We start from the raw sequence: 23,962 nt of genomic DNA, 5'->3' as shown, positions 1-23,962 counted from the left end.
AGCCGTGATAAAATAAAAAGAGCACATATTTGTTTGAGAATGTCCTGTCACATGCTGCCCAAAATCTTCCTGATGCAACCATATGCATCCTGATGCAATGAGGCATCGCTACTGGAGGGTATAAGTTGCCCGTGGCTATCTTAACTTGCCAGTTTCACACGTGAACAGGATCCAGTGGTCGTAGTACACAAGCTTAACATGAGTCAACAGTGTGATGCAGCAGCAAAAAAAGCTAATGCTGTTCTCGGATGCATCAACAGAAGTCTAGCGTCCTGATCAAGAAAAGTCCTAGTCCCTCTGTGTTCTGCCTTGGTCAGACCGCACCTGGAGTACGGTGTCTAGTTCTTGGTGCCACAATTTGAGGGTACTGACAGGCTGGAAAATGTGCAGACTTTAAAGGATCTTAAGGCCAAGCCGGGGGAGGGGAGGGGGGAGGGGCAGGGGGAGGGGGGGGGAGAGAAGACGGCACGTACGAGTATTCTTCAGATATCTAAAGGCTGCCCCTTGGAAGATGGAGGGTAGGAGCACACTTCCACCCGCCCGGTGTGGAACACACTTCCGCCTGCAGACAAACCACAGCTGTCTGAACATCATACCCTCTATCTAAGCTTTGGCTTTCTCAGTGGTCTGCCGTGCCCTGTCTGTGACCTTTGTCTCCTTCATTATACATTGTGCAAGGGGAGAATGACACGGTGGAAACAGGTGCCAAAATAACTTTGTACAACCCCTCAATCTCGGGATGTGTAAAGGTCACAGTCCAAAATGTATCTGACTGGTTTTGCATATTGTGCCAATAAAAAGAGCCTTAGCAGAGCTAGCTGGCAGCTTGCCTGTGCACAGCTCACCTACATTACCAACTCCTGCCTCATGCCTTCACTTCACCTGTGACTTCCAAGTTACAAGAAAGGAGATTCTGACTAAACATTAGGAAAAACTTTCTGGCAGTAAGAGCTGTTCAACAGTGGAACAGACTCCCTCAGGAGGTTGTGGACACTTTCTTTTGAAGTTTCTGAGCAGAGGTTAAGGTCCATCTCTCAGGGATGCTTTAGTTAAGATTCCTGCATTGCAGGGAGTTGGACTAGTGTCCCTCCCAATTCTATAATCAGTGACAGAAGTGACTTAGATTACTGTGTCACCTTATCATTTGGTTAAAGCAGAGGTCGTCAAACTAAGGCCCGCGGGCTGGATGCGGCCCACTGGGCTCATTAATCCGGCCCACGAACCTTGTGGACCCTGCTGCCCGCTCGGTCAGTCCCCACACTAAACAGGCGTGGCGTAGAGGCCTTGCCGCGTGGAGACTGACTTCCGTGACGCGGCACAGCTTCTGATTGGCTGCAGGAGGTTCCTTCAGCCAATCAAAAGCTGCATATGCCTCTGGGTGCCGCCCCTTCCTTCCCGCTGAGGCGGCCAGCAGCTTGGGCTCTGTGCCCCACTGAGACAGAGGACGCTGACACTGCCGAAGCCGAGGCAGTGTCAGCCGCTGCGGCATGAGTGGCATAGGTGGGGGGGCCTTTTGGGAGGGGGGTGCTTTAAGGTGGTGGTGGGTTCGGCCCCCCACAAGGTCTGAGGGGCAGTGGACCAACCCCGTCCTGAAAAAGTTTGCTGACCCCTGGGTTAAAGTAATAACTGTATTTCAGAAATAGTTTGGGGGGTGTTTACACCCACCATATAAGCACACAGAATATACAGGCTTCAGTGAAGATTTCAGTCACATAACCTTAGTTAACAGATTTATTTAGTTAAGATGCTAGTAGTAGTAGTAGTAGTAGTAGTAGTAGTAGTATACTGCTGTTCATCCATAGATCCCACGACAGTTCAGGATTACAAAAGATAAAAATGTAAGCTTGTTTTTACACACATACAGAAAATATATTATAAGAAATCAATACAAAAGAATTCCAAGTTGTCCAATTGCAGAGTTGAGAAAAAAGGACTAATTTCCTTGTCGCAAGCCTGATTCTCTCAGCAAGAAAAGGCCGAGTTAGTGCCCCAAAGGGGGCCCATCTCTCCTTTGAAGAGGAGAATTTTATGATATGCATCCAAAATGCTTGGTTATTTTCACAATGGCCAAAAGGAGATTTCTTTTTTTTGATGAAAGGAAATATGATTTGTGGGATATTTGTATATGTGAAAAGTAGGCAATAGTAGGCTACACATACAGCTGTTTTAATCTGAGCATCCTTTACATTGATATTCAGTCGAAATTAAAAACAAATTTTTAAAAAGTCCAGTAGCACCTTAGAGACCAACTTCATCTTACTTCTTAGTTGGTCTCTAAGGTGCTCCTGGACTATTTTTTAATTTTTTATTTTGACCGCGTCAGACCAACACGGCTACCTACCTGAATCTAGAATTGATATTCACTGTTCTTCTGAGTAAAAGCTGGTACTCAGAAGAACTTCAGTGATAGGATAAAACGAAGAGCTGGTCAGATTGTGAAACTTTATTTTGAATGAAAGGTAAGGGGATAGCAAGTAAACAGCTTAAACAGACTACAAAAATCAGAGTGCTGTCGCTTTGCAGAAGGACTAGTCATAGCCTACTCACAAACAATATAGTATTTCTAGTGTACTAATGAGTAGCCCAGAGGATAAAGAGTTTCCTGGTGGTATGGGAGATTGAAGTACAGACTCTGTGGTGAAGGCAGATGGGACAATCTGCTAGGCCATCTCAGGTTTCATAATCTTGCGCGCACACACTCACACTCTTTGAAGGGAGTGGCATGTGGTTCTCTACACGGAAAGCCATAGCCAGTTCTATTACATTTCCCAAGGAAGCACCCGACTTGACAGGTGATACGCAAGATGGAGTTCTGTTTTACTGAAAGGAAACAGTGATGGCAGCAGACCAATGCCTTTCACCGACCCCCTGACCAAGTGGCTAAACTTTGCATCCTCTCTTTCTCCACATCTTGGATTCACAATGAAACGCTCTCCAAATGACAACCAGGCCAGCCCAAATATTAGGCAGAATGGGGAAGACCATTTCTTATTCTTCTTAGTGGCTAAGCTTTGTCTTCTCTGCTTCTCCACCTCTGGGATTCACAACGGTTTCTACGCTGTGTGCGTTCTCTGATGCGCAATAAGGTTTCCACCCTGGCTGAAGCTTATTCCACTTTCAAATGGTTTCTGCCCAGTATGGGTTCTTTGATGTAAATTAAGGTTACTCATACGCATGAAGCTCTTTCCACACAACATGCACTCATATGGTTTCCCCAATGCGTGGGTTTTTTGATGTGCGGTAAGAGCACTCCTACAACTAAAGCTCTTTCCACACTCCAGGCATTCAAAAAGTTTTTCACAAGTGTGGGTTTTCTGATGTAAAGTAAGATAGTAATTGAGACTGAAACTCTTTCCACACACCATACATTTAAATGGTTTCTCTGTTTTGTGGGTTCTTTGATGTGTGGTAAGGTTTCCACTCTGGCTGAAGCTCTTTCCACACTCCATACATTTAAATGGTTTCTCCCCAGTGTGCGTTCTCTGATGTGCAGTCAGTCTTCCACTCTGCCTGAAGCTCTTTCCACACTCCATACATTTAAATGGCTTCTCCCCAGTGTGGGTTCTTTGATGCACAATTAGCACACTACTTGCACGAAAGCTCTTTCCACATTCCGTGCATTTGAATGGTTTCTCCCCGGTGTGGGTTCTTTGATGTAAAGTGAGAGAGTAATTGAAACTGAAGCTCTTTCCACATACCATACATTTAAATGGTTTATCAGCTGTGTGGGTTCTTTGATGTGCAGTAAGATTTCCGCTCTGGCTGAAGCTCTTTCCACACTCCGTACATTTAAAGGGCTTCTCCCCAGTGTGGGTTCTTTGATGTAAAGTAAGGTTACTCCTACAACTGAAGCTCTTTCCACACACCAAGCATTTATGCGCTTTCTCCACACCGGGGGTCCTTTGATGTAGAGTAAAATGGTAATTAAGACTGAAACTATTTTCACACACCATAGATTTAAATCGTTTCTCCTCAGTATGGGTTCTCTGATGCGCAGTAAGGAAACTACTGGTACAGAAGCTCTTTCCACACTCCATGCATTTATGCAGATTCTCCCCAGTGTGCGTTCTTTGATGTAAAGTAAGATGGTGATTAAGACTGAAACTCTTTCCACACACCATACATGTAAATGGTTTCTCCCCTGTGTGGGTTCTTTGATGTGCAATAAGGTTTCCACTCTGGCTGAAACTCTTTCCACACTCCATGCATTTAAATGGCTTCTCCCCTGTGTGGGTTTTTTTATGCTTGACTAGGTTACCAGCACTACTTAAGCTCTTTCCACACTCTGTGCATTGAAACGCTTTCTCCCCTGTTTGGGTTCTTTGATGTAGACTAACACGTCCACTCTGACTGAAGCTTTTTCCACACTCTACACTGCTGCTCCCTGTACATTCTTCCTGTGGATTTAGGGCGACATGGATATCAATGTCCTGCGTAGTAGAGGATTTCCTTTCCGTCTTTTTCCCTGCTTCACGCTCCACATTTTCTGATGACACCATCAATGGCTCCCCATAACTCTTGCTCTTCTGCCTGTAACCTGTTTAGGGAGAGGGAGAAAATGAAAATATCACTCACACTGCATGGCAGTAGCCGACATGTTCATTACGTATTGAGTCCAATTCTTTGCTTCACTGATTTTACTGTTCTCAAGCATGTCCCTTCCCGCTATGAGAAGGGCACATAGGCACTTGTGAAAAGAACCTAACCGTACATTAACCTCAGCTCAGTGGCACCACAGAGGATATTTTAATTTGAGACATATCTCAGCACAAAGAAAGGGAAAACTCAAGCCTGGAGGACATCTCTGGTCTTTACAAGAATAGTCCTACTGGACCAGGCCAAAGACCTCCTAGACATTGTCAATTTTTGCAGCTTCAGGTGTGCATGTTCATGCTCTGTGGGAGCCAGGGGCGGAAGGGGGTGTAACAACAAATGTAAAACATTTTATGATGTTTTATGATGTTTTTAGATGTACAGTGGTACCTCGGGTTACAAACACTTCAGGTTACAAACGCTTCGGGTTACAAACTCCACTAACCCGGAAGAAGTACTTCAGATTATGACCTTTGCTGCAGCGGCACAGGAGGCCCCCTTAGCGAAAGCGCACCTCAGGTTAAGAATGGTTTCGGGTTAAGAACGGACCTCCAGAACGAGTTAAGTTCGTAACCTGAGGTACCACTGTACTGGAAGCTGGTCAGGGTGGCTAGGGAAACCCAGCCGGAGGGGCGGGGTATAAATAATAATAATATTATTATTATTCAATGTCGCCTTCGGGGAGCAGCGGAGTTACTACAAAACCCACCCACTGTCCTCCAATCAGGCAAGCAGATTTAAAGGACACAACCCAGCCAGGAAAAAGGGACTCAAGGAGGATGTGAAGCAGGGAAGGTAATGGGTCATGGCCTGGGGATGGAGATGGGAGATGGCCGAGGAGAAGATAGCTCCAAGGGCCAGCAGGAGAGCGTTTGAAGGCTGCATTTGCCCACCTGGTCTATTTAGTCCTACAGAAGCCAACTAGATGCTGTGAGAGGAAGCCCAGAATCAGGACATAAAGGCAGCAGGCTTGTGCTCCCTCTCTGTTATCACTTTGTGGGTGGATATTGGACTTTTTGTCAGACCGCCACCAGAGGGTTCGGTTGGGCCCTTATACCTCTAATATGCTTAAGACTAACACAGGAACACCACAGGGATGCGTACTCAGTCCGCTCCTTTATATTCTCTACACGTACAATTGTGTCGCTACTCACCCTAGTAATAGGGTTGTCAAATTTGCAGATGACACAACTGTGATTGGGCTCATCCCTGAAAGGGAGGGTGAAACGGATTATAGAGATGAGGTGGAGCGGCTGACAGAGTGGTGCAGAGCTAACAACTTGCTCATAAATACAAGGAAGACAAAGGAGCTTGTGGTGGACTTCAGGAGACAGAAGAGCAATGTCCAGCCACTTTTGCTTGATGGGGTCTGTGTGGAGAGGGTAAGAACGTTCAGATTTTTGGGCATTGAATTACAAGAGGATCTGTCCTGGAGTGTCAACACAAGGGGGCTTGTGAAGAAGGCGCAGCAGAGACTGTACTTTTTGAGAATACTAAGGAAAAACCATCTTCCGCAGAAACTGCTGCTTGCCTTCTATCACTGTGCCATTGAGAGCGTGCTCACTTATGGCTTATGTGTGTGGTACGGAAGCTGTACTACCCAGGACAGGATGGGGTTGTGCAGAGTTGTTAAGGCAGCAGAGAGCATTGATGGCTGCCCACTCTCCACCTTAGAGCAGATTTATGCCACAAGGTGCCATAGGAAGGCACTGGACATAGTAAAAGATCCATCGCATCCTGGTCACTGTCTCTTCGAGCTGCTGCCGTCGGGACGGAGATACAGGACGATGAGGACAAGAACGAGCTGTCTTAAGAACAGCTTCTTCTCCAGAGCGATCTCGGCCCTGAATGGGAAGCCCGGACTTTGAAAGTCATCTAATCTCCCTTGCTGTACTATACTGTATTGTTTTAATTAGTGTTTTTATGGAGCAGTCAAGTAATTTCGTTGTCCCTGAAGGGGGCAATGACAATAAAGATATTATTATTATTATTATTATTATTATTATTATTATTATTACTATTATTATTATTAAAAAGGGCCCCACAACACAGCTAAGCGGCTACCTTCTGAGATCTCCCCTTCTTTGGGATCCTGGAGAAATGGCTCTTGTCCCTCTTCCCAACAGGAACTGAGGTCTGATTCTGCCAAGGAAAAAGACAATATTAGTTACTTTCGGCGGCAAATCATCCAGCCATTTCAAATTAATCTGTATCCACGACCTCAAAGGAACGGATTACGTAACCAGAGCCTATGAAGATGCACCACACCAGTAGGGGAAAGCAAAGTTGAGTACATACAGGATTTGACCTAAAGTTTCACACCTTCAATGTGTAACAGCCAGGAGGAATAAAAATGTGCCCTTACCTAGAGAGGCCACCATCTCATAATTCTCCTTCATGACTTCCTTGTGCAGAGCTCGTTGGCCTGGATCCAGCAGAGCCCACTCCTCCTCCGTGAAAAACACAGCCACCTCCTCAAAGGTCAAGAGGGCCTGGAAGAAGAAGAAGACGACGACAGAGCTGCTCTTAGATCCCCATCATCCCCACGCAACACAGAGGGAGGCTGGGTGGTCCCATCTGTGCCTCTTCCCTCCTCCCTGCTCCCTGCTCCCGTTGCTCTTTCCCTACCTGAGGAAGCTGCCTGGCTCCTCTTTCCACTCCACCTCTGAGAAGAGGCCGTTCAGAGGGGGTCTCAGAGGCCATTGCGTTGCTAGTGGAAAGGACGGAGGAGGAGGAGGAGGCGTAAACTGGGCCACTTCTGGGACGCTCTCAGCTGTTGCCACGATGCACTTCAGTGCAGGGAGCAAGGAGCAGCTCTTTAAGGAAAACGATGCAGAAATTTTTATTATTACTAATTGAATTTATATACCCCCCTATACCTGGAGGTCTGAGAGCTGTTCACAGAAAGGCGGATTTATTTAGGGTGGGAGACATTTACACAGATAGCATACCTTTGACTGGGGAACAAATGTTAAGTAAAGCTAGACAACACCTGGAATTTGCTAAACGTGCATTAAATCACACATTTTTCTAACAAACCCAGCAGTTACTGCACATGCCTCTTTAAACTTCGGTTGAAATTCTAATTGCAAATACAAATGCAAAACCCAAACACGTATTATCAAAAATGTATTAAAGCTGCTGGTGGTATTCATTTAGGTGAAACCAACTTGGTGGAACATACGTAGGGACAGCTGGCAGAGAATGTGGGATAACAGACCCTTTGAAATAAAAAAATTCCTTCCAGTAGCACCTTAGAGACCAACTAAGTTTGTTATTGGTATCTAAGGTGCTACTGGAATTTTGTTTCGACTACGGCAGACCAACACGGCTACCTACCTGTAACTAGACCCCTTGAAGTCACTATACGGACACATAAAATAAATCCCCTCTTTAAACTCCTACACTGCTGCTTCTAGCACCCCTGAGGTGTAGCTATAGGAACAAAGCTATATTCCATCTCTGCTGGAGAGAGTGAGAGGGGGTTGGAACAACTATACATGTGGCAGGCATGCCACAAAGGGCTTTCATTTTGGGGGAATGAAATGTTTATGAAATAAGCTTGATCCCTAAACAAAAAAATCCTACATATCCCAACTTTGGAATTGTTAACTATTTTTAAAGATGAAAATGCTAATATGAAATATAAAGAACTCATCAACAGGGGCTAAACAACTCATTGCTCAAAACGGGAAATCTCTGGAACACTTGCAATTATCACAACAGAAACAGAAAATCTGGACTATTGCACTTTCCAAAAAAAACCCTCAGATTTTCATACCTACTGCTTTTTGTATTTTTACTGTTGCTACGATAATTGTTTTTGTTTCTTATGTTTTTGATCTGTGTTATATTCTTGTTCTCTTTTGTAGGCTATCTTGAAAATCTAGACTAATAAAATTATGGTCATCTACAAAAAAAAACACACCATAACCCGACAAAAAGGAGTTGAATCATTTGCTGGAAAAAGAAGTACTGGGGATGATTTCGTTGTGACAGGGTAACTTTTCAACCCTTACTCTAAAGACGGTCAACTGCCTTGGCATCCACCAGATTCGCACCCAACACTTTGGAACAATGTTTTCCCATAAGGACACACATTTGTGTGTGTGTTTTGACGGGGAGTTCAGTTTATGTTTGCTATTTGCAACTTTTTTGGGGGGTGGGGAGGGAGAATTTAAAGGGGGGAAAGCAGGAACCAACACTCAGGGGGCGGGCATTCTGGTGACTACAGAGGAAATACAGGGTCTTTTTTGTCTTAGCCCTGCACCCTAACTTTGGGGTGGGGAAACCAGACCCAGGGGGTCAAATCCAGCCCTTGAGCCCCCACCCATCAATTGGAAGGCTGCTCGGGAGGGAATATGGCCTCCTGGCTGAAGGACACCCCCCCACCCCATGCTTTAAGCACTACATTTGGCTGGTCTGCAATGTGAACAGCAGCAACAGAAGGAAAGACCGTCAGCCAGCCCTCTGCTGGGTCAGTTCTTCAAGGGGGGGGGTATGTTTTTTTGCCAATTAATTTTAACTCATTTTCAAATTTATTACACGCCAGGCACTCCTGTCTTCCACTGCCTCCTGCAGTTTATTTTACAGATTTGTCTCTAATTAACATGCATTATTATTATTTTTTAGCAAATTCCTTGTCCCTCAGCTGCCCTTTTACCAACTCCTGCACGTAAAGGTTGAAGGGAGAGGGAAGGGTTAATCTCAATATTATCTGGACCCAAGCTAACGGCTGCAGTTGTGGTTAAGCAGCTAGCAGCCGATGTGGTTAAAACCGCAATTGCTCCAGCTAGGTGGGCTAGAGGCTGTTTCCTGCTTCCTGCTTCCTGCTTCAGTAATGCAAGAGGAGAAGAACACATATAGAAGAAAGGGAGGGGAGCTTAGCTAGCCATATAGCCATATAAGGCAATAAGTTGTAACCTTGCCAGCTGATTGGGGAGATTGGGGAGATGGGTGTATGCTCCCAGGTATAAGAATGCTTGCTGAACACAGTATAGGGGCTGCCAGTCTTTGGAAGATATTCCACTGGCTGCCTCTGCGCAGATCTCAATAAAACTCTTTTCTCCGAAGAAGTCCGTTCCCTGGTGATCTTTGTCTCCTCCGAGTTCCAAGAGTTCAGCGGGTGAATGAGCTCAGGCACAAGGATCCAGAAATAAGGCTTCAAAGGTAAAGATAAAGGGACCCCTGACTCTGGGGTTGTGGCTGACTCTGGGGTTGTGGCACTCAGACAGTTTTTCCGGGTCATGTGGCTAGCATGACAAAGCCGCTTCTGGCGAACCAGAGTAGTGCATAGAAACGCCGTTTACCTTCCCGCCGGAGCGGTACCTATTGATCTACTTGCACTTTGACCTGCTTTTGAACTGCTAGGTTGGCAGGAGCAGGGACCGAGCAACGGGGTGCCATTGCGGGGATTCGAACCGCTGACCTTCTGATCGGCAAAGCCCTAGGCTCTGTGGTTTAACCCACAGCGCCACTTAATGCCTCCAGCCAATGGCTTGAGACCACCTGGAAGTTGCCCATTCTTGTTCCTAGTCTCCCAGCCCCCCATCTATGATTTCTGAAAAGGGGACGGGGGGGGCACCTCTTCCTTCCTAATGAGCAAATTCTGGTTTCCTTTTGCTTCCTTCTCACATCAGCCTCTTTCTTACTCAGGAAGCTCCGGAGGCCGATTTCCCTTGACACTGCCCATCTCTCACCCCCCACCCAATTCGAAATCTCCCCCTCTCTCCCACTCCAGAGGCGACTCTGTTCTCCAGCTCTGGGGCTACAAAAGCAGCACAGCGACACCCTCCTCCCCAATTCCCCCCCCCCCATGCAAGGCAGCTTCCACTGCAGCAAAACCCGCCCCCACCCCAGGGAGCTTGACCATGAGACTGCAAGGAGCGGTGGGAGGGAGGGGGTGGATTAAGAGCCTGCGTCTAAGATACCTTTTTTTGGGGGGGGGGGAGTGTCTGGTTGTCACCTTGTGACTGGTCAGTATCCGATTCTGGTTGCATGCGGGGGGGGGAGCGAGGCGCTTTCCTGGTTCTCAGGCACCGAAGGGTCTTTGTTTCCCCCCCCCCCCAAAAAAGAATATATTGCAATGCAAACCTTGTTGGGGGCAACCCCACTTTGCAGCCCCCTCCCTGACCTTCCCTGTTTTTCTCTCATTCCGCGCCCCCCACCCCCCAAAAAACCTCTCCCTAGTAGCCCTGCTTGTAAATTCAAGGGGAGGGGAAACAAATCCTTCTCCCACCCCCTACGTCAATTCCTCCCCCCCCCAACAAAAAAAATATACTGCACCTTTCTCTCCTCTGCAAGCCCTTTTCTTTTCTATTAATATGCATAGAGACCCCTCCCCTCCAACAATGCCTCTATACCCCCCCCCAAAACCTCCTGCCTCTCTAGGAAGCGGAGCTCATTGACCCAGAGGGAGGGGGAGGGACCCCCTTCCGGAAAACGGGTTTGTTTTTGTTGGGGTTTTTCCTGGAATTTCCTCAAAGAGGAGGAAGCCAAAGGCAGAGCCGTCATATCCGGTTTCCACGCGAACGCTGGAAGGGGCTTCTCTCCGGAAGTTTGGTCGGAAGTTTGCAAAAGGACAAAGAGGACAAAGAGGTATAGATGGCGCGTGGGGGGGGGGGGGGAAAGGGCAGAGTTTGCAGGTGCAAAGCGGCGGCCCAACACCTGCAGGGTTTCCCTTGCGCCGTCTCCTTTGAAGCCCCCCCCCCCAAAAAAAAACATGGTTTCCCACCCAGGGAACTCCTGAATGGGGGCCATCCAGAGAATTTGAAGGCAAAAAGTTCCCACCACAGCTCACTAGGAGGATATTCTTTCAAATTCTTAATTTGCAAGCTGGGCGAGGTGAAAATGGGAGGAAATAATAATAATAATAATAATAATAATAATAATAATAATAATAATAATAATAATAATTGTTTATACCCTGCCCTCCCCAGCCAGAGCCGGGCTCAGGGTGGCTAACACCAATAAAATCACAGTAAAAACATAACGGGGGGGACCAATTTAAAATACAGGTTAAAATGCAATTTAAAATGCAGCCTCATTTTAAAAGAAACGAATAGATCAAGACCACAAGGGGAGGGCAACATAAGGGTCAGACTGAGTCCAAACCAAAGGCCATATTTATATATAAATATATATGTATAAAATTGTATATATATGTATATATCTAAGGATCCAGCCCATGGCACGAGTATAAGAGATTGGCAGAAAGCAGGTGCCCACTTAGCCACCCTTGAAAGTTGGAAATCAGCTCAGCCTGATGTCAAGGGTTCTGGGAATTGAAGTTCTGCGAGGGGTAAACTACAGTTCTCTGGATTCTTTGAAGGAAAGAATCTGCTTTAAGTGTATATTCCGTACACAGCCTTTGGAGGTGGGGTGTTCTGGACAATTCCAGCAAAATACAGTGGTGCCTCGCAAGACGAAAAGAATCCGTTCCGCGAGCCTCCATAGGCGCACGTCACCTCTCCAGCTGGGAGAGCGCGCGCGGGGCTAAAGCAGCCCCCTGCGACCCTCTCCCGGCTGGAGAGATGACGCGCGCCTATGGCAGGAGCCCGCCAGCATTTTAAAATCTCCCCGGGACAGCAGAGACTTCGCTCCCGCCCGCCAGCATTTTAAAATCGCCCCGGGACAGCAGGGGCTTTTAAAATGCTGGGGGTCGGCAGCAAAGCCCTCCTGTCCCAGGAGCTTGCGGGGCGGGAGGTGGGAAGAAGGGCTTTTCTTCCCACCACCAGCCTTCAGAAGAGGTCGGGGGACAGACTGTCCCCGGACCTGGTCTGAAGGCGGTTTCCCTAGGAACGCATTAATTGATTTTCAATGCATTCCTATGGGAAACCGTGCTTCGCAAGACGAAAAACTCGCAAGAAGAAAAAACTTGCGGAACGAATTAATTTCGTCTTGCGAGGCACCACTGTACGCTGAAAACATTTTTACAAGCAGGTTTTATCCATTTTCCAAGTCCCACTCTTTTCCCCTTCCCTCTCTCATGACTTTGCACACGAATGTTGGCAGAAACAATCTTCCATAGAATTGTTTCTTTTTCACTGTTGCAATCTGGTAAGCAAGGTCACTGAAAACCTGGGAAGCAAAAAAGCATTGTTCTCTCAGCTATCTTTTGCTACAACAGAGCAATATGCTTAACTAAATGCTTTTAGTTAAAATGCTTGAGACCTGGGGGGGGGGGGGAGGAATTCACAAACAGGTTTTAGGGTAACCTAACTTGTACCCTTCAATACCACTTTAGCTAATGGGGCCTCCCACTGTGCCACAAATTTCTGTTTGTTATTTCTGGAATGGCTTCCTGTCTGGCACTCAGGTATCAGGATGCCAGGGATTCTCCCTCAGGCAGAGGGGCTGCCGAGCAGCTGAGCTCACATGTCCATATGGATTTCTGAAGTTTTCCCAGTGAGCCAGTACATAGATACATTGATCAGTGCAGCAGAGGCCCTTTGAATAGATAGGAAGAAACTGTGATGAAATGTTTTGTGGGGACAAATCACAAAAGTGATTGTGCTGATTTTGGTAGTGGGCTGCATGTGTATGATATCTGCTGGAGGGGCAACCCCCCCCTCAAACCTATACATAAATTCCTGCAACAATACCCTGCAATGGGATTGAAAGGGTTACTGGATACCGACCCTCCCGGCCTCAGGGCTTTTCCCCTTAACCAGACCAACTGTCCTGCCCCTTCCCACCTCCTGCCACCCCCTTTTGGTTTTTTGGGGGGTGGGGATGGGGCTAATGCAATGCAATGATTGGGGGAGGGGGGAGAGAGCAGACAGGGAAGCTGCTGGACAGGTGGGGAAAGACACACACACCCACCCCAAAAATGAAGGGAGGTGGATGCACAACTGATTCGTCCTCATGGCAGAGAAGACCCAGGGATTCTTACACACAGAACACAAGAAGGTCCCTGTAGCTGGATCAGGCCAGTGGGAAACCAGATGTCCATTTTGGGGATCCTGCAAGGAGATTTTCAGCCCAAGAGCATCTCTCCCCTCGCTGCTCGGGGGTCAAGGCAGCGGCTGGGAAATAATGCCGTCTGCAGAGTTTGGAGTCTGTTTCTGTTCCCCTTCAGGGCCCAAAGGGTCTTGATCCGGCCCTCCTCCTGCAACCCCCCCCATCCCACCCTGGTCAATGGGGTGGGCATGGAGTTGGGCAACCACGCAAGGGAGCCCAAAGAGGAGGAAGCCGAAGGCAGCGCCGTCACGTCCGGCTCCCATGCGAAAAGAGGAAGGGGCTACTCCCAGGAAGGGGGAGGAGGAAGTGGGGCAGAAGGAGCCCTTGGAGAAGCAAGAGATTTCGGAAAGGGGGGCGCAGATGGCGAGAGAGGAGAAAGAGGTAAAGATTCGGGGGGGAGGGAGGAAAGGGGGAGGAAAAGGACATAGAGACCCCTCTCTGTCCCCCCCCCCTCCGAAAAATCTCCTGTCCTGGGACGAGGGTGGGGTGGGGGCGATGGGGGTGGAGAGCAAGGGCCAGAGCCCCCCCTCCCCATAAAGCTCTTCTCCGAAGGGCTTGATCCTTGCAATGCAGCTGCAAAGCGGGGGCCCAACGCCTGCAGGGTTTCCCTTGCACCGTCTCCTTTGAAGCCCCCCCAAGGGCCCCCACCTTGAAGCAGGGCAGGGGGCGTGCCATGCCCGGGGGGGGGGAGTTTTCGGTGTAGGGGAAACTCCAGAGAAGAGAGGGGGCAGAGGTTGTCTGAGGGGTGAATGGGAGCATCCCTGGGGCTGAGAAGCCAAGCCGATAATTGTTGGGGGGGGGGAACATGGCCTTGTTCGGGGATGCCTCCATCTGGGGGTGCCTGGAGGGGCTGCCTTGGCTTCTCAGTCGTGTCCAGGAATCTGCCACTCTTGAAGTTGACCTAGAGAAGGATTCCTGAAAAATCAGTGTGTGGGGGGGGGTGTCCAATTTCCCCTCCCGCTTCTTTCCTGGATGCAGTAGCGTAGCAACTCCCCCCCCCCACACACACACACAAAAGCAGCTGGGGCGGAGCTTTTTTTGGAACGCTCTGTCTCATGAGACCAGGGCCCTGCAGGATCTGATTTCTTTCCGCAGGGCCTGTAAGACAGAGCTGTTCCGCCTGGCCTTTGGCTTGGAATCAACTTGATCCCCTTCCCCTCTTTTCCTTTTTCCTTTCTCCTTCTGTGATGGAACTCCTATTTGGGGACTTCCCTGGCTTTTTTCTGGCCCACGTAGGACCAGTCTGGATAGTTGGCCTTGGTGAAGACCTGATGTTTTCATCCCCAAAAAGTTTGTGATTTGAGTTTCTACTGAAAGGAGGCTGCATTTTAATGTTGTATTTTAATCTGGTTTTTAAGTTGTATTTTAATCAATTGTTTTTATACCTGGTGTTAGCCGCCCTGAGCCCAGTCTTGGTTGGGGAGGGCGGGGTATAAATAAAAATTATTATTATTATTATGCCACCCTGTGACCCCACCCGCCTGCCTTCCTTCAATACTCCCTAGAAGCTGAACCCCCTTCCCTACATTTTGTTCCAGGCAAGCTGTTGCATCTCCAGACACTGTGATCTTCCTTATTCCAAGTCAGGCCATTGGTCCACCGGGAGAAGAGAGGAGCAAGTGACAGAGTCCGTGTCAGGATAAAAAGTGGGGTATAGATAAATGTAAGAGTAATAACAATACTTCTAAGATTGCTTTAGGAGGTAGCAGTTGGAGGCAGCAGTTTAATCACAACAGTTGGAGCCTCTTGTGAATTCAGTATATGAATTCAGTAAATGAGCCCAGCCTGAGAAGAATGAGTGTCTGACAAGGACCTGGGAGGCAGGGGGTTAAACTCCCCCCCCCATCTGCCCTGAAGCTCCCTGGGGCACATTGCCTCTCTGCCTAACCTACCTCTTTGCAGGAAAGGGGGGGGGGGTTAGTAAATGACAAGGGAAACAAAAAACCCCGATAAAATATATAGGGAGAGCAGAGATAGATGAATGCACCAGGAAGATGTTAAATATCACAGAAGAAGGAGAAAACGGAATGCAGAAACTGTATTTTTTGCCCCATAGGGCGCACCTAGTTTTTTGGGGGGGAAATAAAGGAAAAAAAATATTTTCCCCCCTAGGCGCAGGGCTGGGGCAGGGGAAGCCCGAGCTTCCCCTGACCCCAGTCCCCAGAACAGGCTGCTATCCGCAAGCCTAGGAAGCCCAGCGGGAAGTCGCGCTGGTCTCCCCAGGCTTGCGGATATCTGTCCCCCGAGCTTGTGGGGCTGGTGGTGGGGAGAAGCGCGCTTCTCCCCACTGCCAGCCTCCAAACCAGGTCGTGGAACAGTGGGATGGCGACGCTGCGCCTCCCCGCTGTCCCCTGAGCTTGTGGGGCTGCCTGATATCTGCCCGAAGCCCGGGGCACGCTGCACAGCGTGCCCCAGGCTTCGGGATGCAGGCTGCTATCCGCAAGCCTTGGGAGCCCAGCGGGCACTCCCACCAAGCTCCCAAGGCTTGCGGATAGCTTCCTGAAGCCTGGAGAGCGAGAGGGGTTGGTGCGCACCGACCCCTCTCGCTCTCCAGGCTTCAGCGAAAGCCTGCATTCGCCCCATAGGATGCACACACATTTCCCCTTCATTTTTGGATGGGAAAAAGTGCGTCCTATAGGGAGAAAAATACGGTATTTAGTATTTTGAGAGAAACCTCAGCAGAGCTCAATGTTACTTGGAAGTTCAAGGTGGAAATGGATACCAAAGGGTCTTCAGAGGTATTATTATTATTATTATTGTTATTATTATTGTTATTATTATTATTATACACTGCCCTATACCCAGAGGTCTCAGGGTGGTTCAAAACAAGACCACAACATATAAAATCAAACCAAAAGCAGTAACCCAATAACACCCCCTAAAAAAAAAATATGCCACATTCTAAAAGGGTGTTGGATGTCAATGTGATCAACCAAAGGCCTCGTTAAAAAGGAATGTTTTTGCCTGGTTCCTAAAGGTGTATAATGACTGAATCAGGGGTTACGACTGAAATCTGTACTCCAACAACTATATAAATCCAAGATTCGCACACTAAATGGAAGTCTGGATAACATTCCCAAAGATGCCTTGCTTATATTCCAGAAGATGGCCTGGGGATATTCCGTAAGGGAGTGTCTCTCAGGTTCTGAGTCGGAAAGGGAGCCAGGTACAATGACCCTGGTTAGAAGGTTGGTTTCTTCTTTATACTCACCTCTTGAATCTCTTCCTGATGAAACACCCCTGGTTCCGCCTCCTCTCTCTGGTGTCCTCCCCTTTCCCTTCTTCCCCACAATCAGGCCTCTGGACCTTTAATATCCACCTTTGTTCTCTTCCTTACAGGATTTACATTCCTCCCACTCCAAAGCAGACGGTGGAGAAGACAATCAGAATTTTGGGTGACCATTTGAAATTTCATTGGGAATACAAACAAACGATTTAAAGGTGTGGAATGTAGAATGTACTACAGTCAGTGAATGCATATCAACGAATGCACACAGTGGAGAAACAATTGGAAGGTATGGAGTACGTAAATAATTTCAGTGGGAGTCGGCAGCTTCAAAAACATCAACGGATTCACACAGGTGAGAAACCATTTAAATGTATGGAGTGTGGAAAGAGCTTCAGTCATAGTCAAACCCTTAAAGTGCATCATCGAACTCACACAGGTGATAAACCATTTAAATGTACGGAGTGTGGAAAGAGCTTCAATCGCGGTGTAGAACTTAATATACATCACCGAACTCACACGGGTGAGAAACCATATAAATGTATGGAGTGTGGAAAGAGCTTCAGTCATAGTAGCAACCTTCCAAGACACCAACGAACTCACACAGGGGAGAAACCATATAAATGTATGGAGTGTGGAAAGAGCTTCAGTCATAGTCAAACCCTTAAAGTGCATCATCGAACTCACACAGGTGATAAACCATTTAAATGTACGGAGTGTGGAAAGAGCTTCAGAGTTAATGGAAAACTTCGAAGACATCAACAAACTCACACAGGGGAGAAACCATTTAAATGTACGGAATGTGGAAAGAGCTTCTCTTATAAGAACAAACTTAGAATACATCAACATACTCACACAGGGGAGAAACCATATAAATGTATGGAGTGTGGAAAGAGTTTCAGACATAGTAGCAACCTTTCAAGACACCAACGAACTCACACAGGGGAGAAACCATATAAATGTATGGAGTGCGGAAAGAGCTTCAGTCGCAGTGGAGCTCTTAGAATACATCAACGGACTCACATAGGTGAGAAACCATTTAAATGTATGGAGTGTGGAAAGAGCTTCTGTCAGAGTGGAGGCCTTACAAAGCATCAACAGTCTCACTTGGGAAGGAACCTTAAAATGTATTGATCGTGGAAAGAGCTTATTTCAGAGTGGAAGACTTAGAAAGTACCAACAAAAACAAATGGTTGAAACCGCTTAAATAGGACTGTGGAATGTGCTTCACTTATAATGGGGTGCTCAGAAAACGTCCACATACTCTCATTGGGGAGAAAGTCAATTGTAAGTGCAGGAGGTTTATGTGGAGTTCTGGTGTTTGTATAATAGATTTTAGAGGGGGACCCCACTAAACCCTAGAAATGAATAAATGCCAGGGGATTGAATAAAGTCGAAGCTGCAGAGCTGTGCTAGACGGAATTCCTGGCTGGCTTAGTGAAGAGGAAACCTGTTAATGTGACAAAATGAGTTGTTGGGCCATCTTGGACTGAAGATTCAGATGTTCTAAAGCAGGCATGTCCAGCTCCCAGGAGACTGTGATCTACTCCCAGTATAAAAAAACTGACAGTCATCTACCCATTGTCATTAATGGAAGGGGGAGCATGCGTGGGGTGGAAGGAGAGAGGCCAGTATTGTGGAGCTTCCTTGGGGGAGAGGCTTTGGGGGGGCGGGTTGCAAGACTAGTGCAGCTTTTGGGGGACAAATAACAGAGGTAATTTAAGCAGCAAAGCATGCATGGTAGGAATATACCAAGGGGGGTGGGGCTCTTTTACATTGAATTATCACTTTATGTCATCCCTCAATCGACCTATAACACACTGGCAGTCCACCTGTCGATCACAGTCCATCGGTTGGACACCTCTGTTCTAAAGGTTGCCCAGATAACTGTGTTTTTGAGGTGACAGGGAAAGGGAGTCTGGGAGTCTGGTTGCGGGGAAGAAGAAGCAGGGTGAAGAGCCCAGATCCATCTTTGCGTAGGGTGGGTGGTGGCAGAGATGCCTTGGACTCCGGAGCTCCGTTGCTGTGGAGTACAAACCACACTTGAGAGGACCGTGCTTTAAGATCTGGACACCCTCCATGCAGATTGAAGGTGTAAATGGGGGAATAAACCACATATATTGAAGTCGCGACAGTCGCCACCGTGTCTTCCCTTCACCAAAGGAAAGCAGACCCCATGAGCTTTTGCCAACACTCAGCAGAGAGAGGGGCAGGGACCTGACTTTTGTAACAGTATGTAAAGTTGTGTAAATGTGTGTTTAAAGAAAGGAACGTTGTATCTCACAGTACTGAGTATAACATTTGATGTAAAAAGAATGTTTCAAGCTGAACGCATCCTTTGGTTTATTTCTGTAAGGCATGGACTCGGATATAATGGTCAATCATAACGTTATAAATGTGTTATAGAAATTTGAAACCAGATCGCACTGTACAGCAGAAATCCAAAGTCAATTTTAAATTGCATTGGGAGCTTTTTATTGTGTCCCCCCATTGTGTGTTTTATATCTGTGTGGATCCAGCCCATGGCCTTGGGTATAAAGGATTGGCATGACTTAATACGGCAGGTGGTTGGGACGCGGGTGGCGCTGTGGTCTAAACCACTGAGCCTCTTGGGTATGGGTAGGCAAACTAAGGCCCAGGGGCCAGATCCAGCCAAATCGTCTTCTAAATCTGGCCCGCGGATGGTCCAGGAATAAGCGTGTTTTTACACGAGTAGAATGTGTCCTTTTATTCAAAATGCATCTCTGGGTTATTTGTGGGGCATAGGAATTCATTTCCCCCTCCAAAATATAGTCTGGACCCCCACAAGGTCTGAGGAACAGTGGACCGGCCCCCTGCTGAAAAAGTTTGCTGACCCCTGCTCTTGGGTTTGCCGATCAGAAAGTTGGTGTTTTGAATCCCCACGATGGGGTGAGCTCCCATTGCTCGGTCCCAGCTCCTGCCAACCTAGCAATTTGAAAGCACGCCAAAAAGTGCAAGTAGATAAATAAGTACCACTCCAGCAGGAAGGTAAACAGTGTTTCCGTACGCTACTCTGATTTTGGAGTTCCATTGCGCCAGAAGCGGCTTAGTCATGCTGGCCACGTGACCCGGAAAAACAGTCTGCGCTGCGGACAAACGCCGGCTCCCTCGGCCTGTAAAACGAGATGAGCGCCGCAACCCAAGAGTCGTTCGCGACTGGACTTAACTGTCAGGGGTCCTTTACCTTTTACCTTTAATACGACAGGTGAGGCTCCATCCTTAACTCCTCTGCTGCCCTTGGTACAAGTTTGCATCAGGTATATGCCAGGCCCACAGACTACAGGTTTTGAAGATACCTCTTCAGATCTTTTGGGTTTTTTTTGGGGGGGGGGGGTTGTAAATTTTTTGTTTTTGTTTTTACAAATATAAATTTATATAATCATTTGTTGAGATTCACCGAATCTCCTAACTTCCCCCCTTCCCTTACACGGGTCTTAATAACAATATTCATTCTAAGTGTGCTTTAAAGTCTGGTCGGGATTTTTTCTTCCTTCCATCTTTGGGCTAGTAGCATCCGTGCAGCAGTTTTCGCGTACATAAAGAGTCTTGTCTGTTCCTTTGGGATCTTGGTACCTATAATTCCTAATACAAAAGCTTCTGGTGTTGTTTTTTTTAAGAAAAGTTATTTAAAACTTTTATTCCAATTCATTATATACCATTTCCCAAAATGATTTTATTACCTGTCCACCACATGTGATAAAAGGTTCCTTCCTTTTCCTTACACTTCCAGCAGATATTTGAACTTGTTATGTACCTTTTAGTTAACTTAGTAGGAGTCAAATACCACTGATACATCATTTTCATACAATTTTCTTTCAGTGTACATGTTGTAAACTTCAAATCTGTTTTCCAAAGCTCCCAATCTGCCAGCTGTATGTTATGTCCTAAATTCTTTGCCCAATTTATCGTTACCGGTTTAACCTTTTCATCTTTTGTGTTCCATTCCAGGAGCAAGTTAGACATTTTTGACAGTATTTTAATATTGTTTTCTAGAAGTTGTTATTGGAATCTTGGTATCTCATAACTAAAACCTTTCTTTTTATCTATCTTAAAAATATCATTTAATTGCTAATACTGTGACCAATATATTACAGCCTCCTTTATATCTTCAAAGTCTTTTAATTTTAAGTGATTTTCAACTTAACAGACCTTTATATGTTGGCCAGTTACTTCTCATATTCAATTTTTTCAGGGATACAGTGGTACCTCAGGTTACATATGCTTCAGGTTACATACGCTTCAGGTTACAGACTCCGCTAACCCAGAAATATTACCTCGGGTTAAGTACTTTGCTTCAGGATGAGAACAGAAATCGTGCGGTGGTGGTGCGGTGGCAGCAGGAGGCCCCATTAGCTAAAGTGGTGCTTCAGGTTAAGAACAGTTTCATGTTAAGTACGGATCTCTGGAACAAATTAAGTACTTAACCCGAGGTACCACTGTATTGCCTCCAAAGGGGGAAGCCACCTAGGTGGTTTTTCCTCAAATGGATTTTTATACTTCTCCCATACCCTAAAAATTGATTTTCTTACTACCGTATTTTTCACTCCATAGGACGCACGTTTTTACTCTTAAAAAGTAAGGGGAAATGTCTGTATCCTATGGAGCGAATGTGTGGTCCCTAGAGCCAAATTGCCGAGTGCGGCACGCTCTTGGACTGCTCATTGGTGGGGGTGGTGGAGCCGCGCTCCTCTGCCAGCAGCCTCAGCTTCCTCCTGCAGCCCCAGGAAGCTTTGGAGCAGCGGGCAGCCTGCCCCATGCTCCTGGGCTGCTGAATGGGGGTAGGGGGTGCTGCTCTGCCAGCAGCCTGCCCTTTCCCCCTCAATGTTTGGAGCAGCGGGCAGGCTGTTCGCTGAGAGAGGGGAGGAAGAGGACGGAGAGGAGGGGGACCAAGAAGCTGGGTGAAGGGAGAGGAGGTACCGTAGGTTTCCGTGAGTGGAGAGTCATGGTAGAGGGCAAAGGAGAAGGGAGCAGGGAAGGGGAGAAATTGCAGACGTCACCTGAGGAGTTTGGGTGAAAGGGATGGAGAGGAGGAGGCTGGAAAAGGGGACTGTTCTGCTTGGGGAGGGGGAGAAAAAAGTGGGGGAAAGGAAAGCCTCCCAAGCCCACCGCTGAGAGGCTCTGCTCAGCTGTTTCTTGACTGTAATTCAAGTAAAGGGAATGTTTGCGAGCAGCGGACAGGCTGTTCGCTGAGAGAGGGGAGGAAGAGGACTGAGAGGGAAAAATGTGGCATTAGCAATGCTTTGGATGGAAACGAAGATGGTATTTTACATGAAGATAGCGAAGAAAGTGATGTCAAGTGATTGTGAGCGACTGAGCTTCATAAATTCTGACTCTAGCAGTGATGAGTTCTTGGGGTTCACAGAAGACTAGAAGAGTACTCAAACCTTAAAAGTCTCTCTTCATTTGTTAATGACAGTGATGATGGTTCTTAATGCCATTGTTGTTTGCTGTTCACTTTACATGGCTGTAATACGATTCTGATATACCGGTTGTTTATTAAATACAGTAGTTTATACAACATTTGATTCAGAATATTTTTTTCTTGTTTTTCTCCTCAAAAAACTAGGTGTGCGCTTTGGTCGGGTGTGTTCTATAGAGCGAAAAATACGTGTATGATTCTGAAAAGCTTTATGCATCTTTGTTTTTTCGAACCATAAATATGCACGCCATCCAAACCTATTCTTAGGACCTTCTAAATCTAAAATATCTACATTTGTCGACTTCCTGTTTGTCCGCCATGGCGATCAGCTGCGCCCACATCTTGCCTGTTCAAATCACTACATTTTAAGTCCACCCCCGGGGGAGCAGAGAACCCATCCTTTTGCAAGGGCAACACACAGCAGTACTTCTGCTTCTTAAAAAATAAAAGAACATAAAATGCTAGCCTATGCTACTATTTAAAAGAAAAAGATGCAAAATACATGCAAAAGCAACAAAGTTGGCTAGGAAGTGCGTTGGCCGCTGAGGGCAAGTGGCGACTGGTTCCCCTGTTCGAAGCCACGTCTGTTGGGAGAGATGGAAAGGGGACCATCAGCATATGGGAAGAATCACCCATCTGAAATCCCGGGTGCTGCTGCCAGTCAGTGAAGAGATTCCTGGCCTAGATCAACCAATTACCTGACTCCCTAGAAGGCAGCTTGCTGTGCATTGGAGCTGCTTTCCAGAAAAAAGGTTGGACCTCTGAGGCCTAACGAAATGTATTAATGCCAAGTCAAGGTGCTGCAAGTGGTTCCTGTGTTGCACCTGTGAGACCAGGGTTGCCATCTGATCACTAGGTGACCTTGGGCCACCCACTGCAGCACAGCACAGCCTATCTCACAGGGTGGTTGTGAGGATAAAAAGAGAGGTGGAGAACCACAGAGGTCACCTTGACCTCCTTGGAGGAAAGGGGGAAATTATTATTATTATTATTAATACCCCGCCCATCTGGTTGGATTTCCCCAGCCACTCTGGGCGGCTTTCAACAGAATATTAAAAACACATTACAACCTTAGACACTAAAAACTTCCCTAAACAATACCTTCTAAAAGTTTATCTCCTTGACATCTGGTGGGAGGGTCTTCCACAGGGCGGGCGCCACAACCAAGAGGCCCTCTGCCTGGTTCCCTGTAACTTCTCACAGTGAGGCAACCGCCAGAAGACCCTCAGATGAGGACCTCAGTGTCCAGTCTGGATGATGGGGGTGGTGACGCTCCATCGGATGTACGGGGCCGAGGCTGTTTAAAGCCTTAAAGGTCAGCACCAACACTTTGAATTGTGCTCGGAAACATACTTTGAGCCAATGTACCGTATTTTTCGCCCTATAGGATGCACTTTTTCCCCTCCAAAAATGAAGGGGAAATGTGTGTGCGTCCTATGGGGCGAATGCAGGCTTTCACTGAAGCCTGGAGAGCGAGAGGGGTCGGTGCGCACCGACCCCCCTCGCTCTCCAGGCTTCAGGAGAGCCCCAGCGCCAGCCCCACAAGGTCAGGGGACAGAGGGAGGCGGAACGCCACCATCCCGCTGTCTCCCGAAGTGGTTTGGAGGCTGACGGCGGGGAGACCCCGCCGCCAGCCCCACAAGCTCCGGGGACAGCGGGGAGACGCAGCGCGTCTCCCCGCTGTCCCCGGACCTGATCTGAAGGCGGGCGGCGGGGAGAAGAGCGCTTCTCCCCGCTGCCTG

The 23,962-nt window shown here is 47.4% G+C and overlaps 3 protein-coding genes across 6 annotated transcripts in view; 2 read left to right on the top strand and 1 right to left on the bottom strand.

The window, feature by feature from the left end:
• The window catches only part of LOC310701187 (uncharacterized protein), a 267,686-nt gene that overhangs the window by 35,132 nt on the left and 208,592 nt on the right, over nucleotides 1-23,962 (top strand). The window lies entirely within an intron of this gene.
• Nucleotides 1,714-11,074, bottom strand: LOC310701457 (uncharacterized protein). Of its 3 annotated transcripts, XR_014523053.1 has the most exons (6): nucleotides 10,879-11,074; nucleotides 7,222-7,409; nucleotides 6,959-7,085; nucleotides 6,658-6,735; nucleotides 1,954-4,537; nucleotides 1,714-1,843 (listed from the first exon to the last, which is right to left on the bottom strand). XR_014523053.1 is itself a non-coding variant. In XM_083492356.1 (5 exons), exons 2-5 carry the CDS (start codon nucleotides 7,294-7,296, stop codon nucleotides 3,054-3,056), a joined length of 1,764 nt encoding a protein of 587 aa, XP_083348482.1. In that variant the 5' UTR covers nucleotides 7,297-7,407; nucleotides 10,874-11,074; the 3' UTR covers nucleotides 1,714-3,053. The 3 variants fall into 3 exon arrangements, 2 of the variants coding, with proteins under 2 accessions (XP_083348482.1, XP_083348481.1); XM_083492356.1 differs by having other exon boundaries at nucleotides 1,714-4,537; nucleotides 7,222-7,407; nucleotides 10,874-11,074; XM_083492355.1 differs by having other exon boundaries at nucleotides 1,714-4,537.
• Nucleotides 7,435-19,110, top strand: LOC310701870 (uncharacterized protein). Of its 2 annotated transcripts, XM_083493343.1 has the most exons (4): nucleotides 7,435-9,762; nucleotides 13,673-13,935; nucleotides 16,894-17,135; nucleotides 17,220-19,110. In XM_083493343.1, the coding sequence occupies exons 3-4, from the start codon at nucleotides 17,042-17,044 to the stop codon at nucleotides 17,912-17,914; spliced, it is 789 nt and encodes a 262-aa protein (XP_083349469.1). In that variant the 5' UTR covers nucleotides 7,435-9,762; nucleotides 13,673-13,935; nucleotides 16,894-17,041; the 3' UTR covers nucleotides 17,915-19,110. The 2 variants fall into 2 exon arrangements, with proteins under 2 accessions (XP_083349469.1, XP_083349468.1); XM_083493342.1 differs by having other exon boundaries at nucleotides 7,436-9,762; nucleotides 16,894-19,110.

Source organism: Podarcis liolepis (assembly GCF_965112155.1).
Source record: "Podarcis liolepis genome assembly, chromosome: 2".
Lineage (NCBI taxonomy): Eukaryota > Metazoa > Chordata > Lepidosauria > Squamata > Lacertidae > Podarcis > Podarcis liolepis.
Note: the sequence above shows the minus strand (reverse complement) of the source record. Positions and strands in the feature narration are given on the sequence as shown.

Coding starts and splice junctions, on each gene's coding strand:
- LOC310701457 (XM_083492356.1), bottom strand. CDS start 7,296: ATGGCCTCTGAGACCCCCTCTGAACGGCCTCTTCTCAGAGGTGGAGTG. Junction 6,736..6,958: donor TGAGATGGTGGCCTCTCTAG/GTAAGGGCACAT, acceptor TTTCCTTGGCAG/AATCAGACCTCAGTTCCTGT. Junction 4,538..6,657: donor AGAAGGGGAGATCTCAGAAG/GTAGCCGCTTAG, acceptor CTCCCTAAACAG/GTTACAGGCAGAAGAGCAAG.
- LOC310701870 (XM_083493342.1), top strand. CDS start 17,042: ATGCACACAGTGGAGAAACAATTGGAAGGTATGGAGTACGTAAATAAT.